The sequence below is a fragment of the Sinocyclocheilus grahami genome, unplaced genomic scaffold, assembly GCF_001515645.1.
Source record: "Sinocyclocheilus grahami isolate Dianchi unplaced genomic scaffold, SAMN03320097.WGS_v1.1 scaffold671.1, whole genome shotgun sequence".
Taxonomy (NCBI): Eukaryota; Metazoa; Chordata; class Actinopteri; order Cypriniformes; family Cyprinidae; genus Sinocyclocheilus; species Sinocyclocheilus grahami.
Window position 1 is genome coordinate 411060 of NW_015505850.1, and position 26593 is coordinate 437652.

Below are 26593 nucleotides of genomic sequence, written 5' to 3' on the forward strand. Positions count from 1 at the left end.
CAGCGCCTCTTCTTCCTTAGGACACTGAAGAAGAACCAGTTGTCTTCAGCCATCCTGGTGAACTTCTACCGGTGTGCGATCGAGAACATCCTTTCCAGTTGTACCACAGTCTGGTATGGGAACTGCTCAGTTGCTGACCGGAAGGCACTGCAGAGGGTGGTGAAAACTGCCCAACACATCACAGGGACACCACTCCCTGCTATTGAGGACATCCAGAGGAAACGCTGTCTACGTCGAGCTTGCAGCATTCTTAAGGACTCCTTTCACCCTGACCATAGACTGTTTAACCTCCTGCCCTCCGGGAGGCGCTTCAGGAGCCTCCGGACAAGGACCAGCAGACTTAGGAACAGCTTTTTCCCTACAGCTGTCTCCTTACTAAATTCTGCCCGCTGACTCCCCCCCACACACCACACTCACACTCCTCACACCTACTCATTACTACATCTGGTTTACCCCCCAAAAAAACTGTTACACTTGTTATTACTTGCACTACTGTCTGTACATCCAGAATACTGAATCATCCATTTGCACACTGGAATATTTTCTATGCACTTTTTTAAATGTCCATTGCACTTGTGTTTTGTACAGCTTAATGTATCGCTTACATATTCATTTGTAAATGATGTTCATATGTTCATATTTTTTTGCTCATAGTGTACATAAACTTATTACATAATCCATCTGTATAGTATGTTCATAGTACACCTATCTGTATATCATGCTGATAGTATTTAAAAAATCTGTAAATTATGTCCATAGTACTGCCTTATCTGTATATTTATTGTACATTTGTAACATATTGGAGACACTGTATATCCTGTACTTACTGCTTATTGCACTTCTGGTTAGATGCTAACTGCATTTCGTTGCCTTGTACCTTACATGTGCAATGACAATAAAGTTGAATCTAATCTAATCTAATGACTAGCAATGGATTAGAATAAATGGGTTTTTAATTTGATTCATAATTTTTGGTTGGGTCAAACCCAGACATTCAGAGACTAAATATAGAGGTATAAATAAGCAACCTGCAAAAACATCCTCTTCATCATAATCATTTACTGATGCGCTCAATCAATTTTCCAAATGTTGCGTACACACAAGGCTAGACGCGCTGTTGCTTAAAGGAAAACATTATGTACCAAATTACTGCAATGCTTTTATCTTAAATGGATAGTATTATCTTAAAGACTTTCTTCTGTGGAACACACACAAAAAAAATATTTTTTAAGTAAAAGTAATATGATATTCTTTCACTCAGGTGCAAACCCTGACACTCCATTTCATTTATTCATTTAGCAAATGCTTTTATCCTTATTTTCATTACAAATCACTACCCAAGGTTTGCACTTTCTCCCTTGTCAGCCTTCTCCACATACTGATTAGGTGTGTGTGCCAGGTGTGTTAAGTGCTTGGTGTGGAGGTTACCTACACACACTGGTGAATGGCTGCTGACAGTGGTAGCACAGTATTGAGCTCTTGGTTTGTCCTCTGGAAGCGTGCAAAGCTCTGCAACCCCTGTCAGTCGAGGTCCCTTTCCATCCTCCCAAATGTACAGTGCAACCTGTAGGAGAAAAATAATAATAATTTAATAAACGCAATACTTTTAAAGGAATAGTTCTTCCAAAAATGGAAATTTGCTGATAATTTACTAACCTTATATAAGATATGGATGAGTTTGTTTCTTCAGCAGAACAGATTTGGAGAAATGTAGCTTTACATCACTTGCACACCAATGGATCATCTGAATGGGTGCCGTCAGTATGAGAGTTCAAACAACTGATAAAATCACCTCACAATAATCCAGTTCTCCAGTTTCTACAGTAAAAAAGTCCATCCAATGTTGTCCTCTAACATCAAAATCCACCGACATATTTGTTTAGAACCGTTTTTGCTTATAAATGGTGCTTGATCTGTGTACAATTCTCTCCCGATTCAGACCAGATGACTTTTTGGTTTCAAAGTGTAATTTTGTATAAAGAACTCATATTTCAGCAGGAAGCATCTTGGTGGATTTTTATTCAACAAAACACATAGTCTTTCACTTTACAAGATGTTAATTGAAGGACTGGAGTCATGTGGATTACTAAACAGCTGTTTGGACTCTCATTCTGAAGGAACCCATTCACTGCAGAGGATCCACTGGTGAGCAAGCTAAAATTCCAAATATGTTCTGATGAAGGAACAAACTCATCTACATCTTAGATGACATAAGGGTTAGTACATTTTCAGTAAATGTACTCATTTATTTATACTCATGTTGCTTCAAACCTGCATTACTTTTTTTTTAATATTTTGAAGAAAGTTTCAACTGTTTTAGTTCATACAATGAAAGTCAAAGGGGTCGAAAACAGCATGGGTCCCCATTGAAACATTTTTAAAATATCTTCTGTTGTCTATAGAAAAATGTTAGTTTGGAATGACATGAGGATGAGCAAACTATTACAGAATTTTCACTTTAGGGTGGCTGACAATGGAATAAAACCATATTGATCAAAAATGTTGCAAGCCAAATTTAAACCTGCAGCACTCCATGAGCACCATGATATGTTAAGAAGAATGGAACATTACAGTACTTTAAAAAAGTTGTTCTTGTTTCTGTATATAAAGATAGATCTCCCACACATGAAAATGAGATTCTCAAGATGTATCCAATAAATTATCAGACAGTCTGTCCTCAGCTCCGCAGAGTGCTTTGCAGGGAAAGAGCTGCAGAAGAACAAACACACTAATACAGAAGGTACAGTGAAGGTAAGGTGTTTTTTGGGACTATGGGGACTAGATGAGAAGAATCCTTTATTTTTTTTAGAAGAATTTTGTGGAAAGAGCGCTAGAGAGACTGAGGGAGAGGGAAATAGGGAACGAGAAGGTGGAGATGACAAAATATCCCTGAGAAATGTGCCAGTTGATTCTGGTACTGCCAGAGCTAGTCCAGTTAAAGGGTGAAATGAGGGAATGATTACAGAGCTTCTTTTTCCACAACAACAACAAGGCACTCACGGTACAAGCATGGCATATGCCAAGTTTATGACATTTCAAATATGTCAGCTTTCTGGAACACTTGTATTTAACCAGTCAACTGTGCCACTGAACGGTCATGTTGATGTTGAAAAGTTTGAGGTCAGTAAGTTTTTTTTTTTTTTTTTTAAGAAATTAATGTTTTCATGCAGCAAAGATGCATTAAATTAATCAAAAGGGAGAGTAAAGAAATTTGTTATGTTCCAAAAGATTTCTATTTCAAATATATGCTGTCCTTTTGAACTTTCTATTCATCAAAGAATGCGGTGACAACCGAACTCACACCCATCTATTTTCAGGACTCACAACCACATTCTCGAAAAACATGCACTGTATGAACTGGACAACTAGTTGTAGTACAGTGTGAGAGAGCCGCTCATGTGTGGTTTCACGCTGGGTAAGTTACAGCGATGGAGAAATGAGCTGTGCGTCATCTGAAGATTTTAGATCCAGTCACTGTTCTCCACTGGAGCGGTTTCTGTCAGTTTTGTGTTCTGTGCGTGACTAAAATGCAGTGTCATGCGCGAGATGCAGAAAAGGATGTGAGTGCATATACGGGCTTGACTCTTGTTGCACATTCATACAGACAGTATTCGAGATGCTACTGTAAGCTGCTGCTTGAACGGAAAATTTCAAGACTCACACAAGGAAATGCAGTTGTCAATCCCTAAAACTGACAGTGTGAACATGGCCGTAGTTAATGCAGTGATTACTTTCATTTCTGGCGCATTTTTAAACTGTCGGAGATGTTAGCATGTCACTGAACACTGATCACATCATCACAATCTAATGTGTAGTGTCTTATTAACTCACTGCCATGCATTGTGTGTGCAATGCATCCCTTCTCCCTCTTCACGTTTCGTTGATTTTCTCCACTGCTAAAGAAACTCTTAAGCCTATTAAAAGTCCTCGTCATTACTCATAACAATTTTGGACCTTAAGAGCTCTTTTAAGAGTTAAGATGCTTTCTGAATTACTTTTTTCATTACTAGGATCTTTTCATTAATTTTAAGAGGAAACGCCCACATTTCTATGAATTTTCTCACTTGGAGCAACTCTTTGTACTAAGAATTTTCATGAATACGGGCCCAGGGTTCTCCAAACTGGACAGCTACCTTCCTGCAGACTTAAGTTCCAACCCTGCTTCAACACACCTGTCTGTAATTAAGTAGCCCTGAACACCTTGATTAGCTGGTTCAGGTGTGTTTGATTAGGGTTGCAGCTGAATTTTGCAGTATGGTAGCTCTCCAGGAGCAGGGTTGGACACCCCCAAAGACATTTGTTGATACAGCATTTTACTACAAAACTCAAAATGGCTGACGCCCAAAACGGTCGACATAGGAAAATTATCATTAAAATTAGGTATTGTTCGATTTGGTATGCCATACTTTTTAGTATGCCATACTGTTTTACTATATTTTTGATTACATAAATGCAGCCTAGGTGAGCATAAGAGACTTCTTTTAAAACATATAAACCCCAAACTTTAGAGTAGTATAGTCTATGCATAATGTTTTTTATAAAATAATATTGTAATATTTTTGCAGTGTTTGTAATAATGTTTCTAAGGTGATAGTTTTCAACTATTTAAATGCCCTTTTTCTTAGTGGACACTTTCATCTACAATTAAAAGATCATAAAACAAATTTAAAATAACAATATACAGTCAGTCAATCATCATTCCAAAATATACACCTTAAAAATTCTCACCTCATGTTTCAGATCTATGGTGAAGTCCGATTTTAATGGCTCCTCTTCTATTTTGCTTGTCAAACTAAAATGTGAAATAACTCAAATTAGTGAACTACAAGGGAAAATCCAACATGTTAAATAAAAAATACCTGTTCATAAATGGCAATTCATGGTTCCAGAAAGTACACTGGAATACCACGTTATCACCATAGTACGTCTACAGCAATTTTTCAGTACCATGGTATATATCAAACTACCATGGCATCAGATATAATCACTTTCACAATGCAAAGATTCCAGCTTTGAAAAAATTTTCAGAAAACTTGTATGAGTAACAAAATTAAATAGTATTAATTCATATTATCTATAAAAACATGTTATTCTGAACTCAGGAACCCAGCAGTTCAGCTGAGGGCATCTTTCTAACCTGTTGACCAGAGAGATGCTAAGCGCCCATCCTGCAGAGAAGTCTGGGTACTCGAAAGCCGCAGGGTTCTCAGAGAAAGCATAATGATGGATGATGGTGGACTCTTCATCATGCAGAGGCTTGCCAAGAAACCACTCCTGAGAACAAAATGTGGAGATCAATCAGACTGCGATGGCCATCTCAGGCTAAATCACAGCGTAGCAGCTGCCACTCATTCAGAAGCTATAGTGTGGTGGTCTCAGACTGCACATTCAGACATGAATATATTACAACTTGATTTTAACCAAATTTTTATTCTGTTTACAAAATTCTTGAGGTTATTTCCTCAACACAGTCAAAACAGCAATAAAATTTAGTGGCTATGGAAGCTTTTCTAACACCGAACAAAATTAAAGGTGGGGTAAGCAATTTGTCAAAAACGCTTTAGAAAACTGATTCAGGCCGACTAGCAAAACAAACTTGTAGCCAATCAGCAGTAAGGGGTGTGTACTCATGATGTGGAGGAGAGAGTGTTCAGTGCTCACATTAGCGAGCCGAGCGACAGAAAGATAGAGATGGCGGATAAAAAACAAAAGAGGAAAACGTCTGCGGAACAAAAGAAGGCTTAAGGCAATAAGGCAAGAAGTAGGACCCGTGTAAATATCGGATCAGCTTTCCAGTGCTGGAGAGAACTCAAGGAGCTGAAGGCCTGCGATCGGACGCCGAGGTTACTTTGTTTCTTCTCGATAAGTGAGTAATACCGTGTCTGCGCCGCAAAAACTAAATTCTGTCTAGTACACTGGACGCGACAAAGCGACCGTTGAAAATAATTAGAAATTTGTGTCAATACGTCATGAATAGAACGCAGCAGCGGTTTTTTATCTGGGATTTGTCGTGTTGTGCCGCATCCGGTGTAGACCATAGATATGTATGTATATATATATATATATATATATATATATATATATATATGGTGTAGACAGCATCACTGATTATAATGGGGTTCTCAGAGAAAGCATAATGATGGATGATGGTGGACTCTTCATCATGCAGAGGCTTGCCAAGAAACCACTCCTGAGAACAAAATGTGGAGATCAATCAGACTGCGATGGCCATCTCAGGCTAAATCACAGCGTAGCAGCTGCCACTCATTCAGAAGCTATAGTGTGGTGGTCTCAGACTGCACATTCAGACATGAATATATTACAACTTGATTTTAACCAAATTTTTATTCTGTTTACAAAATTCTTGAGGTTATTTCCTCAACACAGTCAAAACAGCAATAAAATTTAGTGGCTATGGAAGCTTTTCTAACACCGAACAAAATTAAAGGTGGGGTAAGCAATTTGTCAAAAACGCTTTAGAAAACTGATTCAGGCCGACTAGCAAAACAAACTTGTAGCCAATCAGCAGTAAGGGGTGTGTACTCATGATGTGGAGGAGAGAGTGTTCAGTGCTCACATTAGCGAGCCGAGCGACAGAAAGATAGAGATGGCGGATAAAAAACAAAAGAGGAAAACGTCTGCGGAACAAAAGAAGGCTTAAGGCAATAAGGCAAGAAGTAGGACCCGTGTAAATATCGGATCAGCTTTCCAGTGCTGGAGAGAACTCAAGGAGCTGAAGGCCTGCGATCGGACGCCGAGGTTACTTTGTTTCTTCTCGATAAGTGAGTAATACCGTGTCTGCGCCGCAAAAACTAAATTCTGTCTAGTACACTGGACGCGACAAAGCGACCGTTGAAAATAATTAGAAATTTGTGTCAATACGTCATGAATAGAACGCAGCAGCGGTTTTTTATCTGGGATTTGTCATATATATGGTGTAGACAGCATCACTGATTATGATGAGTTCCATAGTATTTTGTCACGCCGCACCACTCGCGTCCGGTGTAGACTAGGGGTTGAACGACTTCTGATTTTTTTGAAGTCGACTTTTATGTGATGAAAGTCGTGTGACTTTTTATACATTTTTTAAAAAGTCAGAATTGAGAGTTTATAACTCACAATTTGAAGTTATAGGCTCATAACTGCAAGCTTACATCTTGCAATTGCTTTTTTTTTCTGTAACAAAATAAAAAAAAGGTAATTTCGACTTTTGAACTCTTCTTTTTTCTCTTAGAATTGCGAGTTTATAGCCTATGGTTCGGACTCCCCCCCCCCCGCCCGAATAGCAAGAAAAAAGGCTAAATTGTGAGATAAAAAGTCACAATTATCTTTTTTTTTTCCTGTGGTGGAAATAAGCTTCCATAAATGAACAAGTGACAGTGATACTGTCATAACTAAAAAAGGGGAAAAAATTTACTTAATGGTTTATTCATAGAAAGATTATTACTTGTAGTGCTGTGCTAAACAGCTGCCTGTCGTGTTGAATGCACTGTGCAACTGACTCATCATAATGTAGTTCACATTATTGTGTTACTTTGAAAAGGCTAGGGTAAACTGATTTTAATGAAGTGGAAATCTGTGATGAGTCACTTGCACAGTACATTCAACATGACAGGCAGCTGTAAATGGCTTTCCGTTGTCAAATTTCATTAATATGTTGACAGCACAGACAGTTGAAATTTTAAAGGACAGTCTAAGTAATGGTCAGAACGTATGTGTGTGAATCTATATTACTTATTCAGAGTTAAATGTCATCTATGAGGACAACTACAAGACTGTGATGAGAAATCATAGTAAAAGTAAAACCTGAGAAAGTGACACATTTTAAACAGAATCTCTTCAAATGTGCAGGTGAAAAAGATTCAGTCAGGGAATTCATCACCTTTATTACTCTCACATATTAAAAAACCAAATAGAATGAAGTAGTTGAGTTTGTGGGCTTGGCGTTGTATTTACAGACATCAATTACCATCAATTTTAAGAATAACAACTGCAAATTAAATGGTTATCACTTCTGGGCTATGTCGCATTTGCAACTGCTGTTAGGAGGGTTTTAACATTGATAAAGAAGCATTATGGAGAGTCATTTAGTGCAAACACAATACATATTTTCACTTTCCATGACAAGATCAATGTCAGACTGCAAATAAATTTCTCAGAACAGCTTTCAGCATAAAATGCTTACACCCTTGGGTCTGAAATTCAAAATAATTCATGCTGACATCATTTAAGAAAAAAAAGACTAAAACACATTAAGATGTCATTGATAATGGAGCTAGGTGGAGCACAATTCTAAACAGGCTATACAGGTAATTCTACAGGTAGCAGACTGGTCAGATTTTAAGGGATTGTTAGTGCATGCAGTGTTTTAATGACTAGAAATGTGTGGAACCCATCTTAATAACCTCCCTTTAGCTAAAATTCAAGGTGAACAGAAAGGTTTATGAACAGCATGATGGAACATGGATAAGAAAACACTAGGTAACACTTTACTTGAAGGGGTGTGCATAAGACTGACATGACACCTTCATAATCATGACATGACACATGTCATGAATATGAAGGAGGTTTTATGCATGTTTATGACAACTGTCATTAAGTGTCATTCACTCAGTTATGTAATTTTTAATGCAAATATGACATTATTTGACCTAACCCTATCCCTACCCTTACCCCTAACCATAGCCCATAACAAAGACATCTCAAACAATGTCATCTTTGCATTAAAAATGACATAACTGAGCGAATGACACTTAATGACAGTTGTCATAAACATGCATAAAAACCCTTCATATTCATGACATGTGTCATGTTATGATTATGTAGGTGTCATGTCATGATTATGAAGGTGTCATGTCAGTCTTATGTACACCCCTTCAAGTAAAGTGTAACCAAACACTATAACAGACTATTTCCAATCTTGCTGACTTTGGAACATCAAGTGAAGGCTAAACATGAATTTTGATTAATTTTGCACATTCGGCACAATAAGAAAAGTTCTTACTTTTCTGCGGTCAAATTTTTTGAGGACTTCATGGAGTTTATGCAGTTTCACTCTGGTGCCCTCCTCTAGAAACATGATCCAAGATGAGTTCTTGCCAAACTGTGATGACAAGCTAAAGGAGAAAAAACATTCTGCATTATTAACAATTTGAAAGAAACTTTATACCAGTTTATACAAACATATCAACAGACTATAATCATTCATAATTAGTCTGTGCATTAGTGGTGGGATTACTTTTTAAATAAATTATTTCTGCAAGCTACATTTTTACACCAGTAGGTGATAACAAAGAGTTTTATAAATGAGTCACTGAATTGTTCAAATGATATGTTCAAAAACACTGATTCATTCAGTAGGGAAACATGTGTTTTATAAATGAGTCATTGAATCGTTCACTCAAACAATTTGTTTGAGAACACTGATTCATTCAGGAACTAAATAAGTAAAATACAAATCACTGTCCTTGTGAGTCACTGAATCATTCACTCAGCTGAATCATTCAAAATACTGATTCATTCAGGGACCACTACTGTATGATGCTAGCTAGATTTTTTATAATATACAATATTATTAATGAATGCTTTTGCCAAATCACATGAACAAGAGCACTCTTGTTCATGTGATATCATTTAAATAACTCCAAACACATCAACAACATACAAATCTTGAACAAGAATTCTACACAGTAATGTCAGTATTTACAGCACTTACTAGGGCAGTAGTGGGAGAATGCTCCAGTCCCCCTCATTGTCTGTCAGCGTGTGCAGGAGCAGGATGACAGGGGGACTCTGAAAGAGACAAACACTATTACAGCTACTGTCAGATGAATAAAAATGTGAAGATACGGTGAGAACAGCTATCAAGTCAGTTTGTCTGATTTGAGACAGTAGTTTACTCTCAGGGTAACAGCCAGTGCGCTGGATGGACTTTAGAGAAAGAGCAGAAGAGAGATCCGTTTAAGACACAGGCCTTTTTTGTTATCCAAAGGTCCATTCACACCAATAAGGGTCACTATAATGATAACTATAAAAGTGTCCACACAAATGGACAACACCATACCTTTTAATATAAGTGTTCATTATGTTATCTCATCTGCCACTTCAAATGTGCAAGCTATTTAAATAGGGGTGGGTTCTGTTTTCATTCATCAGCTGCAAGAAAGATCATTCTGAAAGTGATTCCAATGCTGTTATTGTTACATACCACTGTTCAAAAGTTTGGGGTTGGTAAGATTTTTTATCTCTTATGTTCATCAAGGCTGTATATATTTGATAAAAAATACAAGTAAAAACAAAATATTTTATTTTTATTTTCTCTAAGTTTTTTTGTAACATTATAAATGCCTTTACTGCCACTTTTGATTAATATAATACATGTTTGCTAAATAAAAGTATATATTTTTGCCAATTTAAAACTTACCACTTAAGACACTAACTACTTTTACTCTACGGTCAATATACCAATAAATGAATTAATAAATTAGATGTGCTACTTAAAACTGCTTGCTCACATCAGCTGTACACATACTCACATCAATCAAATTTCAGTTTTTCAAAAAAACAAAACAAAACAAAAATGACAGGAATCAACCGCAGCAAATGCTGAAAGTGGACAACTACAGTGGTGTGAAAAAGTGTTGGCCCCCTTCCTGATTTCTTTTTTTTTTTTGCATGTTTGTCACACTTTAATGTTTCAGATCATCAAACAAATTTAAATATTACACAAAGATAATGCAAGTAAATACAAAATGCAGTTTTTAAATGATGATTTCATTTATTAAGGGAAAAAAGCTGTCCAAACCTACGTGGCCATACGTGAAAAATTAATTGCCCCCTCCTGTTAAATCATGAGAGAACTGCAATTCACTGTGCTTCTAGGCATTGATAAAGCCTTTGAAATGTTTTTGTATCCATCTTCTTGCGCCTGTCCACAACTTCATCTCGGAGATCTTTTGACAGTGCCTTGCCACCCATAATTATTTGTTTGCTTCAGTTACACTGCCAAGGACCAAAATGCTCCAGGAAAGCTCTTTTCATGCTGAGCTAATGAAAATGACCACAGCTGATCACAGCTGGAAGTCAAATGGATCTGTGTGCCATTGAGAAGGTGATTAGCTACACCTGATTGAAGTTACAAGTCATTTTTAGGAGGGGGTGATCCTTTTTCCAGTGATTCTGTTTTTTGGGGGTTTTTTCCTGACATGTTGGTGTTATATCTTTTAAGCCAGGCTCACACTGTGCGATTTTTTAAAAGTCCTTTAGGATTGTACTAGTTAGACTGTACGAACATGATGATCATGTCACACTGTGGGATCTCAGTTGTCATTAATGTCAGACTGTACGACAGCGTTAAAAACGGGTGCGTGCAAGAAAACTTGTCAGGAGTTCTACATTATCAACCCATACACGTTCAGTGACTGCGAGCTGCATTGCACGCGGGGCTGTAATGTTGGCCATCATTAAAAGTATATGAATGGCGGCAATACCGGCGTATTTATGCAGAATAGTGCAAACAGCACTACACACCCACATTAAAACAGCAGCGCACATTAATCGGCTGTCGGTGAACATGCCAAACTAACGATCAAAGACTACAGATTTTAGCCTAGGATTATAGGAATCTTTTAGGATTTTCAAAATTGGTCTCAAAATCAAATCGTGGCCAAAATCGCACAGTGCGCGCCAGGCTTTACTTGTTATTCGTTGCACTGAGTAAATACAGCTGGATAAAACAAAAACCGCGTCAGTCTTCATTTCAGGCTGCAAAGCAAAAAGATGTGATTATTTTGATTCTTTTCTATCCCCACTGTATATTCACAAATGTGCCCTCAAAACTTCTCTAAAGAGACACATGAATGACATAATATAGATCTGAGTACTTCGTCACATCCATCGTGTGTCTTCATACAGCTCATCAGCATGTGAACAGAGCAAAAAGGGATTGTGATTACGCCGTGACTCAAGGCGACAACAAAGATAGGGGTCGGTGTGACCTTGCTACCTTATGTTACCTCAGATGGTTGCCTTGGTTCAATCACGTGGCGGCCAGAGATCGGAACGGCGAGAAATTAAAAAATGCAGATGAGCTGAAGGCCACTGTCAAAGAAACCTGGTCTTCCATACCACCTCAGCAGTGCCACAAACTGATCACCTCCATGCCACGCCGAATTGAGACAGTAATTAAAGCAAAAGGAGCCCCTACTAAGTATTGAGTACATGTACAGTAAATGAACATACTTTCCAGAAGGCCAACAATTCACTAAAAATGTTTTTTTTTATTGGTCTTATGAAGTATTCTAATTTGTTGAGATAGTGAATTGGTGGGTTTTTGTTAAATGTGAGCCAAAATCATCACAATTAAAAGAACCAAAGACTTAAACTACTTCAGTCTGTGTGCATTGAATTTATTTAATACACGAGTTTCACAATTTGAGTTGAATTACTGAAATAAATTAACTTTTCCACGACATTCTAATTTATTGAGATGCACCAGTATATACATACACAGTATATATACATATGTGTGTGTGTATAATTGTAGTAGTTATATATATTTTTTTACTATTTTAACTTATTTTTTAATATTTATAACACACACAATTGCATAATTATATACACTCAAATATATATAAAATAAACAATTATTATTAAATGTATTTTTTTGTATTAAATTATATCTCTCTATCTATCTATCAAATAGTTTATACATATTACATATACAATGTATTTTAGTATGCAAGTATTAAATACAAATTTTAAAAAGATTTATTTTTAAATACTTGCAAAATATTTCATATACATAAATCATTCCATATACATATAAATAATACACACATGTTTTTTTTTTTTACTATTTTAACTTATTTTTTAATATTTATAACACACACAATTGCATAATTATATACACTCAAATATATATAAAATAAACAATTATTATTAAATTTATTTTTTTGTATTAAATTATATCTCTCTATCTATCTATCAAATAGTTTATACATATTACATATACAATGTATTTTAGTATGCAAGTATTGAATACAAATTTTAAAAAGATTTCTTTTTAAATACTTGCAAAATATTTCATATACATAAATCATTCCATATACATATAAATAATACACACATAAGTATAATACTAATTAAAATATTGTATCAAATATATATATATATATATATATATATATATATATATATCTATATAGTTATAGTATAGTATTTAATACCATATAATACATTATATTATTTTTATGTAGTACAATGTCATCATTTTCAGACTTTAATCTTACATTTAAATACAGCACAAGACTAAACTAAGGCTGAATCTATAAAGAAAATTTAGAAAGTCTGACAACAAGGACAAAAAATATGGTAAATAAGAAGACAAACACAAATAAGAATACTAAAAAGATGACAAACATCATGAAGAAGACAAGTCCTCAGGGAATGTTTCCCGCTCAACACTGACATTAACAGAAGGAAACTGTCTAGGTCATACAAGCTGCTGCCATGCTCAGGGCTTTAGAGATGAATACCTCCGTGTTTACAGACTGTTGGTCTTTACTGTTGAATTTGTTTGGTGCTGCATGCATTCCCACTGTTCTACTGCTTTGGCCCCCCAGTGGTGGAACAAACATCCCACAGCTTTTACAACATGAAAGTCACTGCTGGCTGCACACTGGGGTGTGAATATGAGCGAGCGAGGAATGTTCAGCACCACTGTACAGCCACACAGGGCAAGAGTGATAAATCTTAAGTCTAATTCACACTGACAATACTGTCGAGGTTCAGAAACCGACAAAGAGGGAGAGAATTGATGTGCACATTCATGGAGAACGTGATGCATGAGTATTTCTCTGTAACAAATAAATGTTAGGCCTCATGAGTCCAACTAAAGAGATACAAATTGCACTACTGAAAATAGAATTATGTATCAGCGCTACAACTGTCTCATGTCTCAGACTAGTGCTGACATCTTGTGGTAATGCATCAAGAAGCATGAAAGTCGAGTTTTGAGAATGGTTTCTTCATTTTCCTACAAAGGTCTGAAGGTACAAGACTGTAGTTGGTTTCCTCAGTTTTATCCTGAAGAACAACGAAGAACAATGTTCTATTCATTATTCAATATTATCCTATTTCATCTATGTAAGCTATAGTGTATGATTTAAAAGGACAGCTTATCAAAAAATGAAAATCCTGCTATTGTTTACACAAAATTAGATATTTAAAAAAAAAAAGTTTTGTCCCCAATGACTTCCCATGAACGGACAAAAACAGTTAAAATATCGATATCAAAAATATTAATTTTACATAAAAATAAATTATTATATAAACTAATTAATATAGACTTATTTAAAATAAAGCATAACATATAAATAAATACAATATAAAGGTAATTATATAAATATATATTCTGTTTACTATTTATGCATATATATATATATATATAAAATAACATGTTATATATTTAATTCTAATTAAAACAATTTTTTAAATAATATTATACATAATTATATAAATTAGAAAATGACATTTATATTAAATTAAATAAATTAAAATAAACACTGAAGGAGAACTGGTAGAGGTAAGATATAAAAAGAAATAAGATTTAAACAGAGTTTTATGGTTCCCCTAAATAAAACGGACTCAAACGCTTCCCAGCATCTACGTGGCCTAGCAAATTATTTATGTGATCTTCAAAGTTGAAGTTGAATTTGGTTACATCACTAATTATTGTTTTGTGTCCTCAACCACAGACAAAGGCAGTGCGTTTCAGTGAATGTTTTTGTATAACTGAACCATCACGGACTCTAAAATAAGAGATTTGCATGGACATTGCATTTAAGCACACAGAATCCATAGATTTGCTGTTCGCTTGAGGGCGAGGGATTTAAAAAAATTCAACTGTCACACAACAACAGAAATTCTGAGATGAAGTAAACTTCACTGTATTTTTTCCACTTCATTTGTGCTCACAACGTGTTGCTAAAAAGCATCTAATCTGATCACAGGATGAGAAAGATGAAAACAGCTTGTTTGTTGCAATACAACTCAGTCATAATTGATGAGGAAACTGTAGAAATCCACTGTACATCCTTTGAAAAATTAGGCTAAGACGTTCAGGGAAAAAGAAGAGCCAGAAAATGAAAGAAAGGCAGTCGAAAGGATATAGCGCAGGATAAGAGCGGTTTCTTAATCTGGTTTTGATTGGATCGGAGGGTGACAGCTCAGTGAACTGGTGCAGAGCTCTGAGGTTATTGCGGTTTGGCACTCCAGATTTTCAGAACAAGCAGTCAGAAAGAGTTTGTCTACGAAATGTAAACTACCAGGTGAGGTTGTTGGGGGTGGAAAAAAATCTCATTGAAATAAAGCTTTTAACATTCGAAATATCAATCCTACTACTACACTTCCTGAAAATGTCACTTTATCCTCTGTCCTTGGCTTTTCTAAAACATAAATATTCAATAAGAGCATGCTATGAAAATGCTGCCAGATTAGCTGCGAGAATGCTTTCATGAAAGTCAAACCTATCCATGCAAATGTAAGACTGCATACAGCATCATTTTTAACAGAATGAATCAAAGTATGTAACAGATACAAAAATGCACAAAAAAAAAAGTATATAAAAGGAAGAAAAATACCATTTTGACATCAGATACACACACACACAAACACAAGAATATAAAATTGCAGTACATAAAACTATATATACGGTGTATATATATATATAATTTCAGTATATAAAAATAAAAATTGCATTTTGATATCTACATAATGTTATGCTTTAAAAATAAGTCAAATAAATATATATAAATAAATATGAATTGTGTCTACTTATGAGTGAGAAAAGGTGGCATTGCTGAAGATAAAATATAATTTGTTTTTAAGACTTAATTTTTCATATTTCCTTATGTGTTATTTCATAGCTTGAGGACTTCACTATTAATCTAAAATGTGTAAATTAGCAATATTAAAGAGTACGTAGATGTATTCAAAGTCTGGCCTGGTACTGTACATCTGGCTTGGCAAAGGGTTCATGACAGATGGCTGCAATGGTCCAGAAAGTCATGGACAAAATTTGAGCATAATTGCACAAATAATTTTTCTTTGGGTTGAACTGATTAAATTATGTGAACCCATGCCAGGTATAAGGTCAGAAGGTCATGAAAAACAAAAATGAAAGTGTGAAAAAGATATATATTTGATACCTCTTGAACAGCTTGAGCCTGCAACAGAAGGTCTTTTCTGAGTTTCTCCGCCTGCTGCACATGGAAAGAGTTCCTCTGGCTCTGGATGACAAAAACCACTTCTCTCAAGTCTACAACAAACACAGAGAAAAACACATACTCACCATGTCATCCCATTCATTTGCTTACTGCAGGGCACACAACATTTTCCCATTGAGGACCATGACAGTGACATTGGGTCAGAATGATTTTGTTGCAAGGCAAGTGTATCTACGAGTTCTCATTCTAAAATCTAAGCACAGGAAGGACATGCAGACCTTTCATCTAATAAATCCACATTTTAGATTGGAAAACACAGGCATTGTGTTTTTTTTGGTTAACGCACATTGAGCATCGGTGCCAATTGAGTCCAATCTGCAACATGTTCTAATTCCTGCTCTCTCACCAATGTTATTCTGTCTCTATCTATCATCTCTCTTTAATAAATCAAAAAGCCCAAAAGATAATCATCCCTTTATCTGAACAGATAACATTTGAAGGGTTTTGGCCCTGGGAAGAGAAAGGGCTTTGTGTGGTGCATTTGTCCGTTTACACATACGTTACAAGATTTCAATCTAAAAATCCAGTTTTCACAAAGCAGAACTCTCTGGGCTCAAGGTCAATCAGTACAGTTGCTTCTGGGGCCGGATTATAGAAACGGCCTATCGTAAATCTCAAGTTAAGATCTGACAAGTTAAATGCTCCAAATGGGAACTGAAATCACCATGGTTACCAAACCATTAAGAATGGATTTGAGATGGAGTATGTTTTTTGATCTACAATAGCTGCTTGCTTACTATATCACAATGAAACACTCAAAACCACACAGCGTGCTCTCTTGAATAATACACAAAGGATCCATTTATAATGAGCTCTAAAAATGAACTCAAACAACCTCAATGATACATGTGTCAAAAGAGCCATTGAGTCATGAGGGTGGACTTGATGGAAATTACTCGATTGAAGACCTCTGAGTGGTGTAATTAAGACACTGATTTAACATGCTGAGACATTGATGTCACTGAGTACAATCCGTGACATTTATCTAATGTCACCAGTCACTGTAACCTTTACATGAACTTTATATTTACCACCAAACCAGCCAGGCAACATCATCTTAACATTTGAGCACAGAATGTCTAAACATTATTTTAAAAAAAACTTAAAATAAATAGCACTACGACACTTACAATAAATAAAAACAAATAAATTTAGACAGACAGACAGACAGATAGATAGATAGATATTAGTCAGTGGTTTATTTATTATAGTCATTTATTTGAATAATAAATACATAAAATGACTATGATTACATTTATTATTTACTCACTATTGCACTAGTATGATTTGTATGAATTTCATTATTTTGTAGAACAAATTGTTAGGCTCTTCTGCATTCAATAAAAGTGAATTATGGTTGCAGAAATGATAATAACAGAAAATAACTCTTAAATCTCATTTGCGCTTAGATACACTCAAGTTTTAAAATATACTTTTTTTGGTGATTTTATTTTGTTTAGTTTTTGGAGTTTGACCGTTCTGTAACTTCACATTCATTGCATGGAAAAACATGAACATTCTGCACAATTTCTACTTTTTATTACAACAAAGCAAGAATTAATGCAGGTTTAAAACGATAAAATATTCCTTTAAGAAGCATAGTTATACAAGAGATTTGGCATCTATCTACATACATTAATCAAATAAAACCCTACAGCATTAAAACACATAATAGGAGGCATTAAAATACTTGATGCAGGTGTGTTGTATCAGCAAAACGCAGGTGTTTTTTTAATGATGCACTCATATTCCACTTCATTACACTACAACACCCACACACTGAAAGCAGACTCTAAATCTGCAGGCTGGGTAAGAGAATTAACTTTGCTTTCATACGTTCTCCCAAGTGGGAAAGCTCTGACATGTAATAAAACTCATACGGCAATGAGAAGTGTCACTTTTTTAATAAGTCTTGCAGTCACTTCATCATGAGCTCTGTTTCTGTTTGCTCCACCTCAAGCTCATGCACAAGGCTTTCTGCCAGCCACGGCTCTCTGGATCTATTCATTAGATTTCTTTAAAACATTTGCACAAAAATGTGGCCGTACAGCAAATATTGCACATCATAAATTATGATTATTAGACATCAAATTTTCATGACGCTTTTTTTAAGCAGCTCTGAGAAATTAGGCTCATTTGTCAACACAAACAAGGTGAGGTGTATGAAGCGATAGCTTCGTAATCTTCCTACGAGACAGGCTGAGAAAGAGTGAGAATGTGGAAAACAGCTGACATGAGCAAACAATCTGTGTGTGCCTCAATCTGCTCCCTAGTTAAGTGGTAAGCAGTCTTCACAGAGTCAGCCAATGGGGCTCTCCCATTGTCCTAGAAACGTTCCAGTGTACTGAAATGTTCGCTCACTAGAAATTTTCAAAATGCACTGTACAAACTGAGCATTGGCTGTTTGCTATGTTCACTTCACTGGATATAGTCAGAATGACTTAATACAATTTCAACCCCATAAAGTTGTCAGGCTGCCAAAAATGAACAAGCACATATTTCATAAGAACATTACAATAAAAATACAACATAAATCTCACACACACACACAAACATTATATACAGCATATTTTTAGATAAGAAATATATTTATATTATTTACATTATTATTAAAAATATGCATTATATGCATGTGTGTGTATAGCAGTGTCATGTCATGTTAAAGTGTTGACTGAATCATTTAATTATGTGAATAACAATATAGAAATCAATAAAAACATATTGTTTTTATTAAATTAAAAAACTGAATGTATAGCATATGTTTTTATAGTGTATTTTAGATATCAATAACTAATAATGCAAAAATATAATTATATTTACATTATTTTATTTAAAAATGTTTTATATTTATGTGTGTGTATATATAGATGAATCTTATAATTACGTGAATAATTCCGAATGTAATAAAAATACCTATGCGTTTTTATTTGTTCTAATTTAATGTATAGCTTATAATGTCTTTTTTATTTCAAATGTAGCATATTTAGATAACTAATGCAAATAATACATTTATTTTATTTAAATTATTTTATTATCAAAAAAAATGTTCATCATATTTTTGATAAAATAATGTGTTTGTTCTGAACAATTCAGAAATAATCATAAAAAAGGTTAGAATGGTTGTATATATACAATTTTTATATATTGTTCCTTTTTATTATTTATGAATTTTCATATACTTAGCGCATAAAGGCCCTTGCTAGTACCCAAAATGTTCATGTCATACTAATTCCTGTCATAGGGAGCATAATGAGATACAGCCCAAGTCTGTATGGATTGAAAGCTTCAGTTATTTTGCTTGAACCCTCTCTGTCCATGCAAAGCTAAAGGGCAAGAGAGCCAAGTGCCACGGGCAGGATCTGTTATGTAGTGTCATGCTGCTTTAATTGAATGTTGCTGCTTGCCATCTCTGCTCTGTCCTTCTCCACCTCAAAGCTGCTATTGATCTGCCGGCTCTGATGGGAAGGGGATTTACCTCCTAAACCACATCATGCCCATCTCTTACAGATCTGCCTGCCTCAGGGATAGATGCTTAGAAAGAAAATCTACGCCATTCACTCAAGCTCCCTGTTCGCATCCTTCAGTGTTAAGCGGCAGAATCCCACTTTTAAAAGCCTTTGTGCTAAGTCTGCTTTCAACTTTGTATGTATGTACGTGTATGTGGCTGCATACGGATGTGTAATGGGATCTTTTACAGAGATGTATTTATAATATACATACATAAATATACATACATATATGCGTGTGTGTGTGTGTTTTAGTGCACTGGATTTATCCATATAGTAACAAAAGTGCATGTAATATGTCGCTGTAAGAGAAAGCGTATGACCTTGCTGTACATTCTATTTATCACTGTTCTGCAAATTTCCACTGACGAAATCCAGTCATTTCAATAGGAATCCGTTATCACAACAGGTTCAAGTTGGTCACATTGACTCAATGTGCAGACAAACAGAAAGCTGCTTGGTTTGAAAATAGTGTAATCTCTTACCAGTAAAGTGTCATGAAAATGTTGCTAATGTGACCACACCTGAGGCAGAATGCAGTCATGGAACCTCATAAGTATCACATTTATTACAAATTTAACATTATACATATGTTCTATTAAAACTAAAACTCCACACATGATTCACAACTACTGTTAGCATGTTGCTAAGCCAATAATATTATTATCCAATGCGCGCGCGCACACACACACACACACACACACACACACAAAAACACTGGGGAAGCAAATACTGTGTAAAACTGTACAAAACTAAAACTCCACACATGATTCACAACTACTGTTAGCATGTTGCTAAGCCAATAATATTATTATCCAATGCGCGCGCGCACACACACACACACACACACACAAAAACACTGGGGAAGCAAATACTGTGTAAAACTGTAAATTTTTTTGATATAGAGAAGTATTTTTTAATTAAAAAGTACCTTTATTTTTTATACTTTTTGTATTGAAGGAATTTTTTTCACTGATCTTGTTGCAATGAATTATAACATTATACACTTCACTTAGAATACTGACTTATTTTGACCAAAAAGGCCATCTGTGAGCACTAGAGGTTATTGAAATACATAAAAATTGTTTATATCAGTTAGTGAAAATCACAAAAACTTACCGTGCCAGAAAACCCCCCCAAAAATCTAGGTGATTAAACCACAATAAGCCAAATAGGCAAATAGGATAAAAATTTTTTTTTTAAAAAGACAACAAAAATGCAAATGCAGGACAAAAACCACATCTTTACTGAATGGCAAACATTTTGGTCACAAAATTACCCTCTATTAATTGCCTAATTACAATGTCAGGTACAAGAGTCAACTTAAAACAAAAAAAGATCACATGGTTTCATTCATAACATGATGGGCAAAAATCAATCAAAGCACATGATATTTGTAAATAAATTATTACTGAAGACAGACAGGTAAAATAAAGCATCTGGGGTCAAAAATGTAGACAGCTTACAAAGTTTTGGAACAGAGTTATTGTGTGTGTCAAATCTATGTGCCTGACAGGCATTGCACAGGTGTATTAAAAGCCAGAGGAACATTTTCACAATCTTCCTCTCCTGGCATTATGGGGTGCCACAGTAATAACGGTTATCCAGAGCTGGCGAGCATCAATGATAAGGCACTTGCCAATCTCCCATTGTGTCTCTATGCCTGTGTGATGTCAGTATGAAAGCACAGAGCAGTGTGTAAAAAAAGAAACTAATTAAAGCTGAATATAACTGGTGAGGCCTCCACACTAATGGCGTTTGATTAATCATTAAACAACGGAACTGCAGAGGGGCGGAAAAAGGAGAAGTCTTGACATTTTGTCTTTCATTCTGACCTTACATTAGCCTTGCTCTCTCTAAGCTGGGTCACCATCACCTTTGCACGTACCAAACAAACGAGGATAATGTGCCATGGAGCGAAGTAAGTAATTAGGAATAGTATTGAATTATTGCACTTGGCTATAAAACAGTGACTTTTTTCACCGCAGATGGTGGAAATGCAGAGGATGGTTCTTTAAAGCCTCTGTGAAGCCTACTTTTTGGATGTGAAGGCCAATCAAACTATGACATGGAGAGGATTCAGAGGTGGCTGGTGTGAAAAGAACCTAGTAGGGGACTTGACAGTTACTTCAATTATTTATTTGGTGAGTTAGCCTATCGTTTGATTACAGGGCTTCGAAGCATATCCTTCATCACGTTTCTTTTTCTCTCTCACCGCTCTCTCTCTCAATGTTCAATCTGTATTCTACGTGAAGGGTGACTCCAAAGATAAAGTATATAATAATAATATATATATATTAAGAAAAATAACAAAAATATGTCTTTGAAATGTTAAATATTTACCTTGCATGAAAAAAAAAACATCTTGCACACAGATTTTTATCTAATCAAAGGTTCTGTAGAATGAGAATGTCCTGGCTGCTAAAAATTAATTATAATTCTTATTATAATTCTTAAAATGATATCATAACTTTATATAAAGTTTAAATATTAGATGAAACTCCTAAACTTGAAAATTGAAAATTAGAAATGTTGCCATGGCAACAAACTGAAAATAAATTTGTTGAAATACTAAATTGACTAAAACTAAAATAAAAATAATTTAAAAGCACATAAAAATACTAAAACTAAAATTAAAATAAAAAAAGAAAACATAATAAATAAATAATAAAAACTAATAATAATTATTACAATACAATAGTACATAAATAATACTAAAACGACACTAGATGCGAGTAGTTCAAGAATATTTGGCTAAGGTTTGTATATTTGGTTTACTGATATACTGTGGATATATGGTTATGAACTTAAAAAAACTGTCACCATATTTTTACAGCAAGGATATGACAACCACAGCTGCCAATCTTTTTATTTATTTATTTATCTAACACAAAAAAATAAAAAAAGAAAACATAATAAATAAATAATAAAAACTAATAATAATTATTATAATACAATAGTACATAAATAATACTAAAACGACACTAGATGCGAGTAGTTCAAGAATATTTGGCTAAGGTTTGTATATTTGGTTTACTGATATACTGTGGATATATGGTTATGAACTTAAAAAAAACTGTCACCATATTTTTACAGCAAGGATATGACAACCACAGCTGCCAATCTTTTTATTTATTTATTTATCTAACACAACAGGATTTTCTTTTTCCAGTGTGCTAATAAACAAAATGCCAAGATTTTAAAACTAGGAGGAGGCTTCTGATAAATGCAAGTGTGGCAGCCCACTAAAAACGAACCACCACAGATGGTTTTGCATCCATCCAGGAACCAAGGAACCAATCAGATTCTGTCCCACAGCGACACAACAAGATAGAACCACATGACAGCAGAAAGTCAAATTAGTTCTACAGCAAACCAGAACAAAGTCAGACATGATCTTGTTTGCTTATGTATGATAATAGACAGAGGGAAAGAGAGGTGACAGAAAAGGAGGAAGGGAATGAGAAAAAAAAAAAGTTGAAGAGAAAATAGCACATTTCTCCCCAGAGGCTGGTGAATCAGGTAGCAAAAGACTGTGAATAAAATGTGGGACTGAAAACAGAATATTGACAAAACAGACTGATTACTGTGGAATAAATCTCAATACAGACTGTAATATTTAATTGACTCCACATGCCAATTTTACCTCTAAAGACCCAGAATGCAACTACATAAAAAATAAGCCATTTTACACAAGACCGTTGAACAGTTGAAACAGGCATTCTCTTTGTAGACGAAGGGGTTGGGGACATTTAAAAGTATTGCGCACAACCAACCCACAGGCAATCAAGACTTTAACCACACACTGTGCTTGCTTGGATCAGCTAAAAAAGCTCAAATCTTTATTGTGCATTCATACCGTCTCAAACTGAAGAGCAAAATTCTGTGAGACTGGGCAGTGAAGACATATGGCAGGTGCTGAAGTGTGAAAAAGGCTAAAATAAAATGTGTGCTCACAAGTTCCATCAGAGCGTCTACCGCAGATCTTCAGCACTGAAGTAATTAGAGGTGATGTTTTAGGGCTCAACAGTAGGGAGCACAAAATGCAACTTGCAGCCAAAGGCAGTACCCACCATTTCATGTTTATCGCTTCCTTTTTGGACTTCACTCAGGAAGTCCAGAGACAAGGCGTTTACGACATTAATTGGAGTCATGCAGACCCAATGAGTCTCAAATCAGTCAGAAGGTTACGGAGGCAGATTTAGTCAATAAAGGCACTGAGAACACCTCTCCACATGCCCGATCGAATGCAAAGAAACGGAAGTGGTCGTTTGTGTGGTGTGTGCGTGTGGTGGAACGCTCCATCCACCTGGCACAAACTCCTGCTGACAGTTCGCATTGCCTGAGGTGGGGGGTGGGGGGGGCATAAAGGACAGTCACCTTGTGCCCCCGCCGGAAGTTTGTCAAATCTCTGAACGTCAGTAGAACAGGTGCAGAAAACCCGATCCAGCACCCTTAAAGAAATAGATCAGGCAAAAAAGAAAAATTCTCTTATTATTTACTCAACCTCACGTTGTTCCAAACCCGTATGACAGACTTTTGTGGGGAAAAAAAGCAGAAAATATGCCAGTCACGCTTTATAAGTATTTACAATGAATGATGCTTTTATGCTTCGATAAGGATAAAAACACACCAAAGAAGTATCAAAATGGTTTGAAGCCACTGAATAGATTTGTGTTCCAAAAGTCCTAAATGTTATTCATTTAAAACCTTGACATCTTCCCTTGTTCTCTTTGTCGCAGTAATGTTCGATTTGTGAATGAAAATCGAGTCAGTCAATCGAGTCATTCTTTTGAGTCAGATTTCAATTATTCAGTTGATTCGCTCAGAAAGATTTGTATACAATTCTGGCTGATTCAGTTCTTCTGTTCAACTCACTGAATTTAGTTGTGGCCGTAAACTATAACTTTTATTAGTAAAATTAAAACGTAAACTAACTTAAAAGTTAATGCATGGTTTCAGAAGAATTGGAATAGCACATGAGTCATATCGACTACATTTATGATACATTTATAGTGCATTTGCATATTTCTTTGAAGCTTGTCTGTAACCGTCTCGTAATTAAATGTAAAAGAGCAACCAGCAGCCAGTCTTTTTAATTTATTTTCCTCCACAGGAGAAAGTAAGTCATGCAGATTTGGAACAACATGAGGGTGAGTAATGACAAAATGTTCATTTTTGGATGAACTATTCCTCTGAGACTTGGTAAATGTACAAATAAGCAACAGTCTACCAACAATGATAATTGGAATAACTGGGGGCAAAAAGCCCAAAAGAAATAACTGAAGTGAGAGTTTGTTCCGTCAATCACGCATGACAATGATTACCAGATGGAAAGCAAAAAAACAATGTGAAGAATAATGGCATAATTTTTCGCATACTCCTGACTTCAGTGTTGCTTTAACAATAACAGACATCATCTTTCTAAATGACAGAGCCACACAAGAGGGGCCATTTAGCCATACGGAGGAACAATGAGAATGTCAAGAGTGGATTTTGCTCGCTCAGTGGCAGGTGATGGGAGACAAGAAAGGCGGTCGATGGCTCATTTCCATGAGCAGTGGCGTTGTGCATCCTGGCCCAGAGCTGATTGTTTCAGTGTAGAACAGGCTGTGCTCCAGTGACTCAGATCATTGTGCTGCTGTAGATGTAACGATTTGGAGTGATCCAAGTTTGTATGCAAAGCTGCCCAATTCCTTTTGACTCACCTTGTTCAAAGAAAGAGAGAGAAAGCGAGGGAGTGAATGAAAGCGATCAAAGGATGATAGGGAAGAAAAAGATGAAAAACGAGATAAGATGGGAGAGGTGGAATGAAAGAGGAAACTTGAGTATTCACTCCAAAAAAAGGCCAGCTATATCAGCTGGAGCAAAAAATAACCCTTCAGATTTAAGGCCCCCTCAGGTGCTACAATTAATGCAAAAACAGAATATTCACCCATCTTACGTTTAAGATGAAAAGCTTTCCAGTGGAAAATAGGAATTATATGAATCATGTTGGATGTAATTATATGGGATGTGTATCTACATATAAAAATTTTAAAAAACGATTGGTCGGTGGGTTACCTGAACTAATCAGTCATAAGGAAGCACTGCGAAATTAAGCCTGAGCCCCAAACCATAGAGACTGACTAGCTGATTTAACCTATTTGCTTAATATATTTTAATAATCTTATATAATACTGTTATTTGTATTTATAATATATTCAAAAATATTTTTTTTAATCCTCCATCTTTTTATACCTGTTAATTGCTCAGCACATGGGTCAATATAATATTTTTAACTTACCGATGGAAAGGTCAGTGACATCCAAAACCATTTTTAAAAAAAGAGAGAGGAAGCGTGTTAGTTAAAAAATGAGACAGAAAAAGTGTGTGTTGGAGGGAAGGAAGCAGAGAGAGGGACACTTTTTTGGCAGAATAGGAAAAAGAATAACACTCATTATGATTCTCAGCAAGGGTTGGACATCACAAAACCGCCTGGACTCAAACACCTGAACTTAGGCAAGGGAGCTCGAGCCGGTTTAATCATGCTCATTATAAAGCTGGAGGCCCCGTCCCTGTGCACATCTCACCCGAAGACTAATGAGCGTTGAAGGCAGTTTTAAACCTCCTACTTTGCATCAATAATTCAGCACCTGGAGGTAGCTCCACTTTAAAAGATTCCAAATCCGTGAGCCTCATTATCAGGTCTTAAACGGTGCGCCGCTCCAAGGAAGTGGATTGAGTAAACATGATCTCTGCCACTTTTAAAAAGGCAGAGTTGCACTTTAATTGCTCAGAACGTATCCGAGTTGTTGCATA

The 26593-nt window shown here is 35.6% G+C and overlaps 1 protein-coding gene across 1 annotated transcript in view; it reads right to left on the minus strand.

Moving 5' to 3' along the window:
* The window catches only part of LOC107558988 (beta-1,3-glucosyltransferase-like), a 75871-nt gene that overhangs the window by 15834 nt on the left and 33444 nt on the right, over positions 1-26593 (minus strand). Inside the window, exons 4-9 of the mRNA XM_016242701.1 lie at positions 16209-16318; positions 9716-9792; positions 9005-9116; positions 5138-5274; positions 4729-4792; positions 1433-1564 (exon numbers count right to left, since the gene is read on the minus strand). Of these exons, the coding sequence (XP_016098187.1) occupies positions 1433-1564; positions 4729-4792; positions 5138-5274; positions 9005-9116; positions 9716-9792; positions 16209-16318 (632 nt within the window). The remainder of the gene's footprint in view (positions 1-1432; positions 1565-4728; positions 4793-5137; positions 5275-9004; positions 9117-9715; positions 9793-16208; positions 16319-26593) is intronic.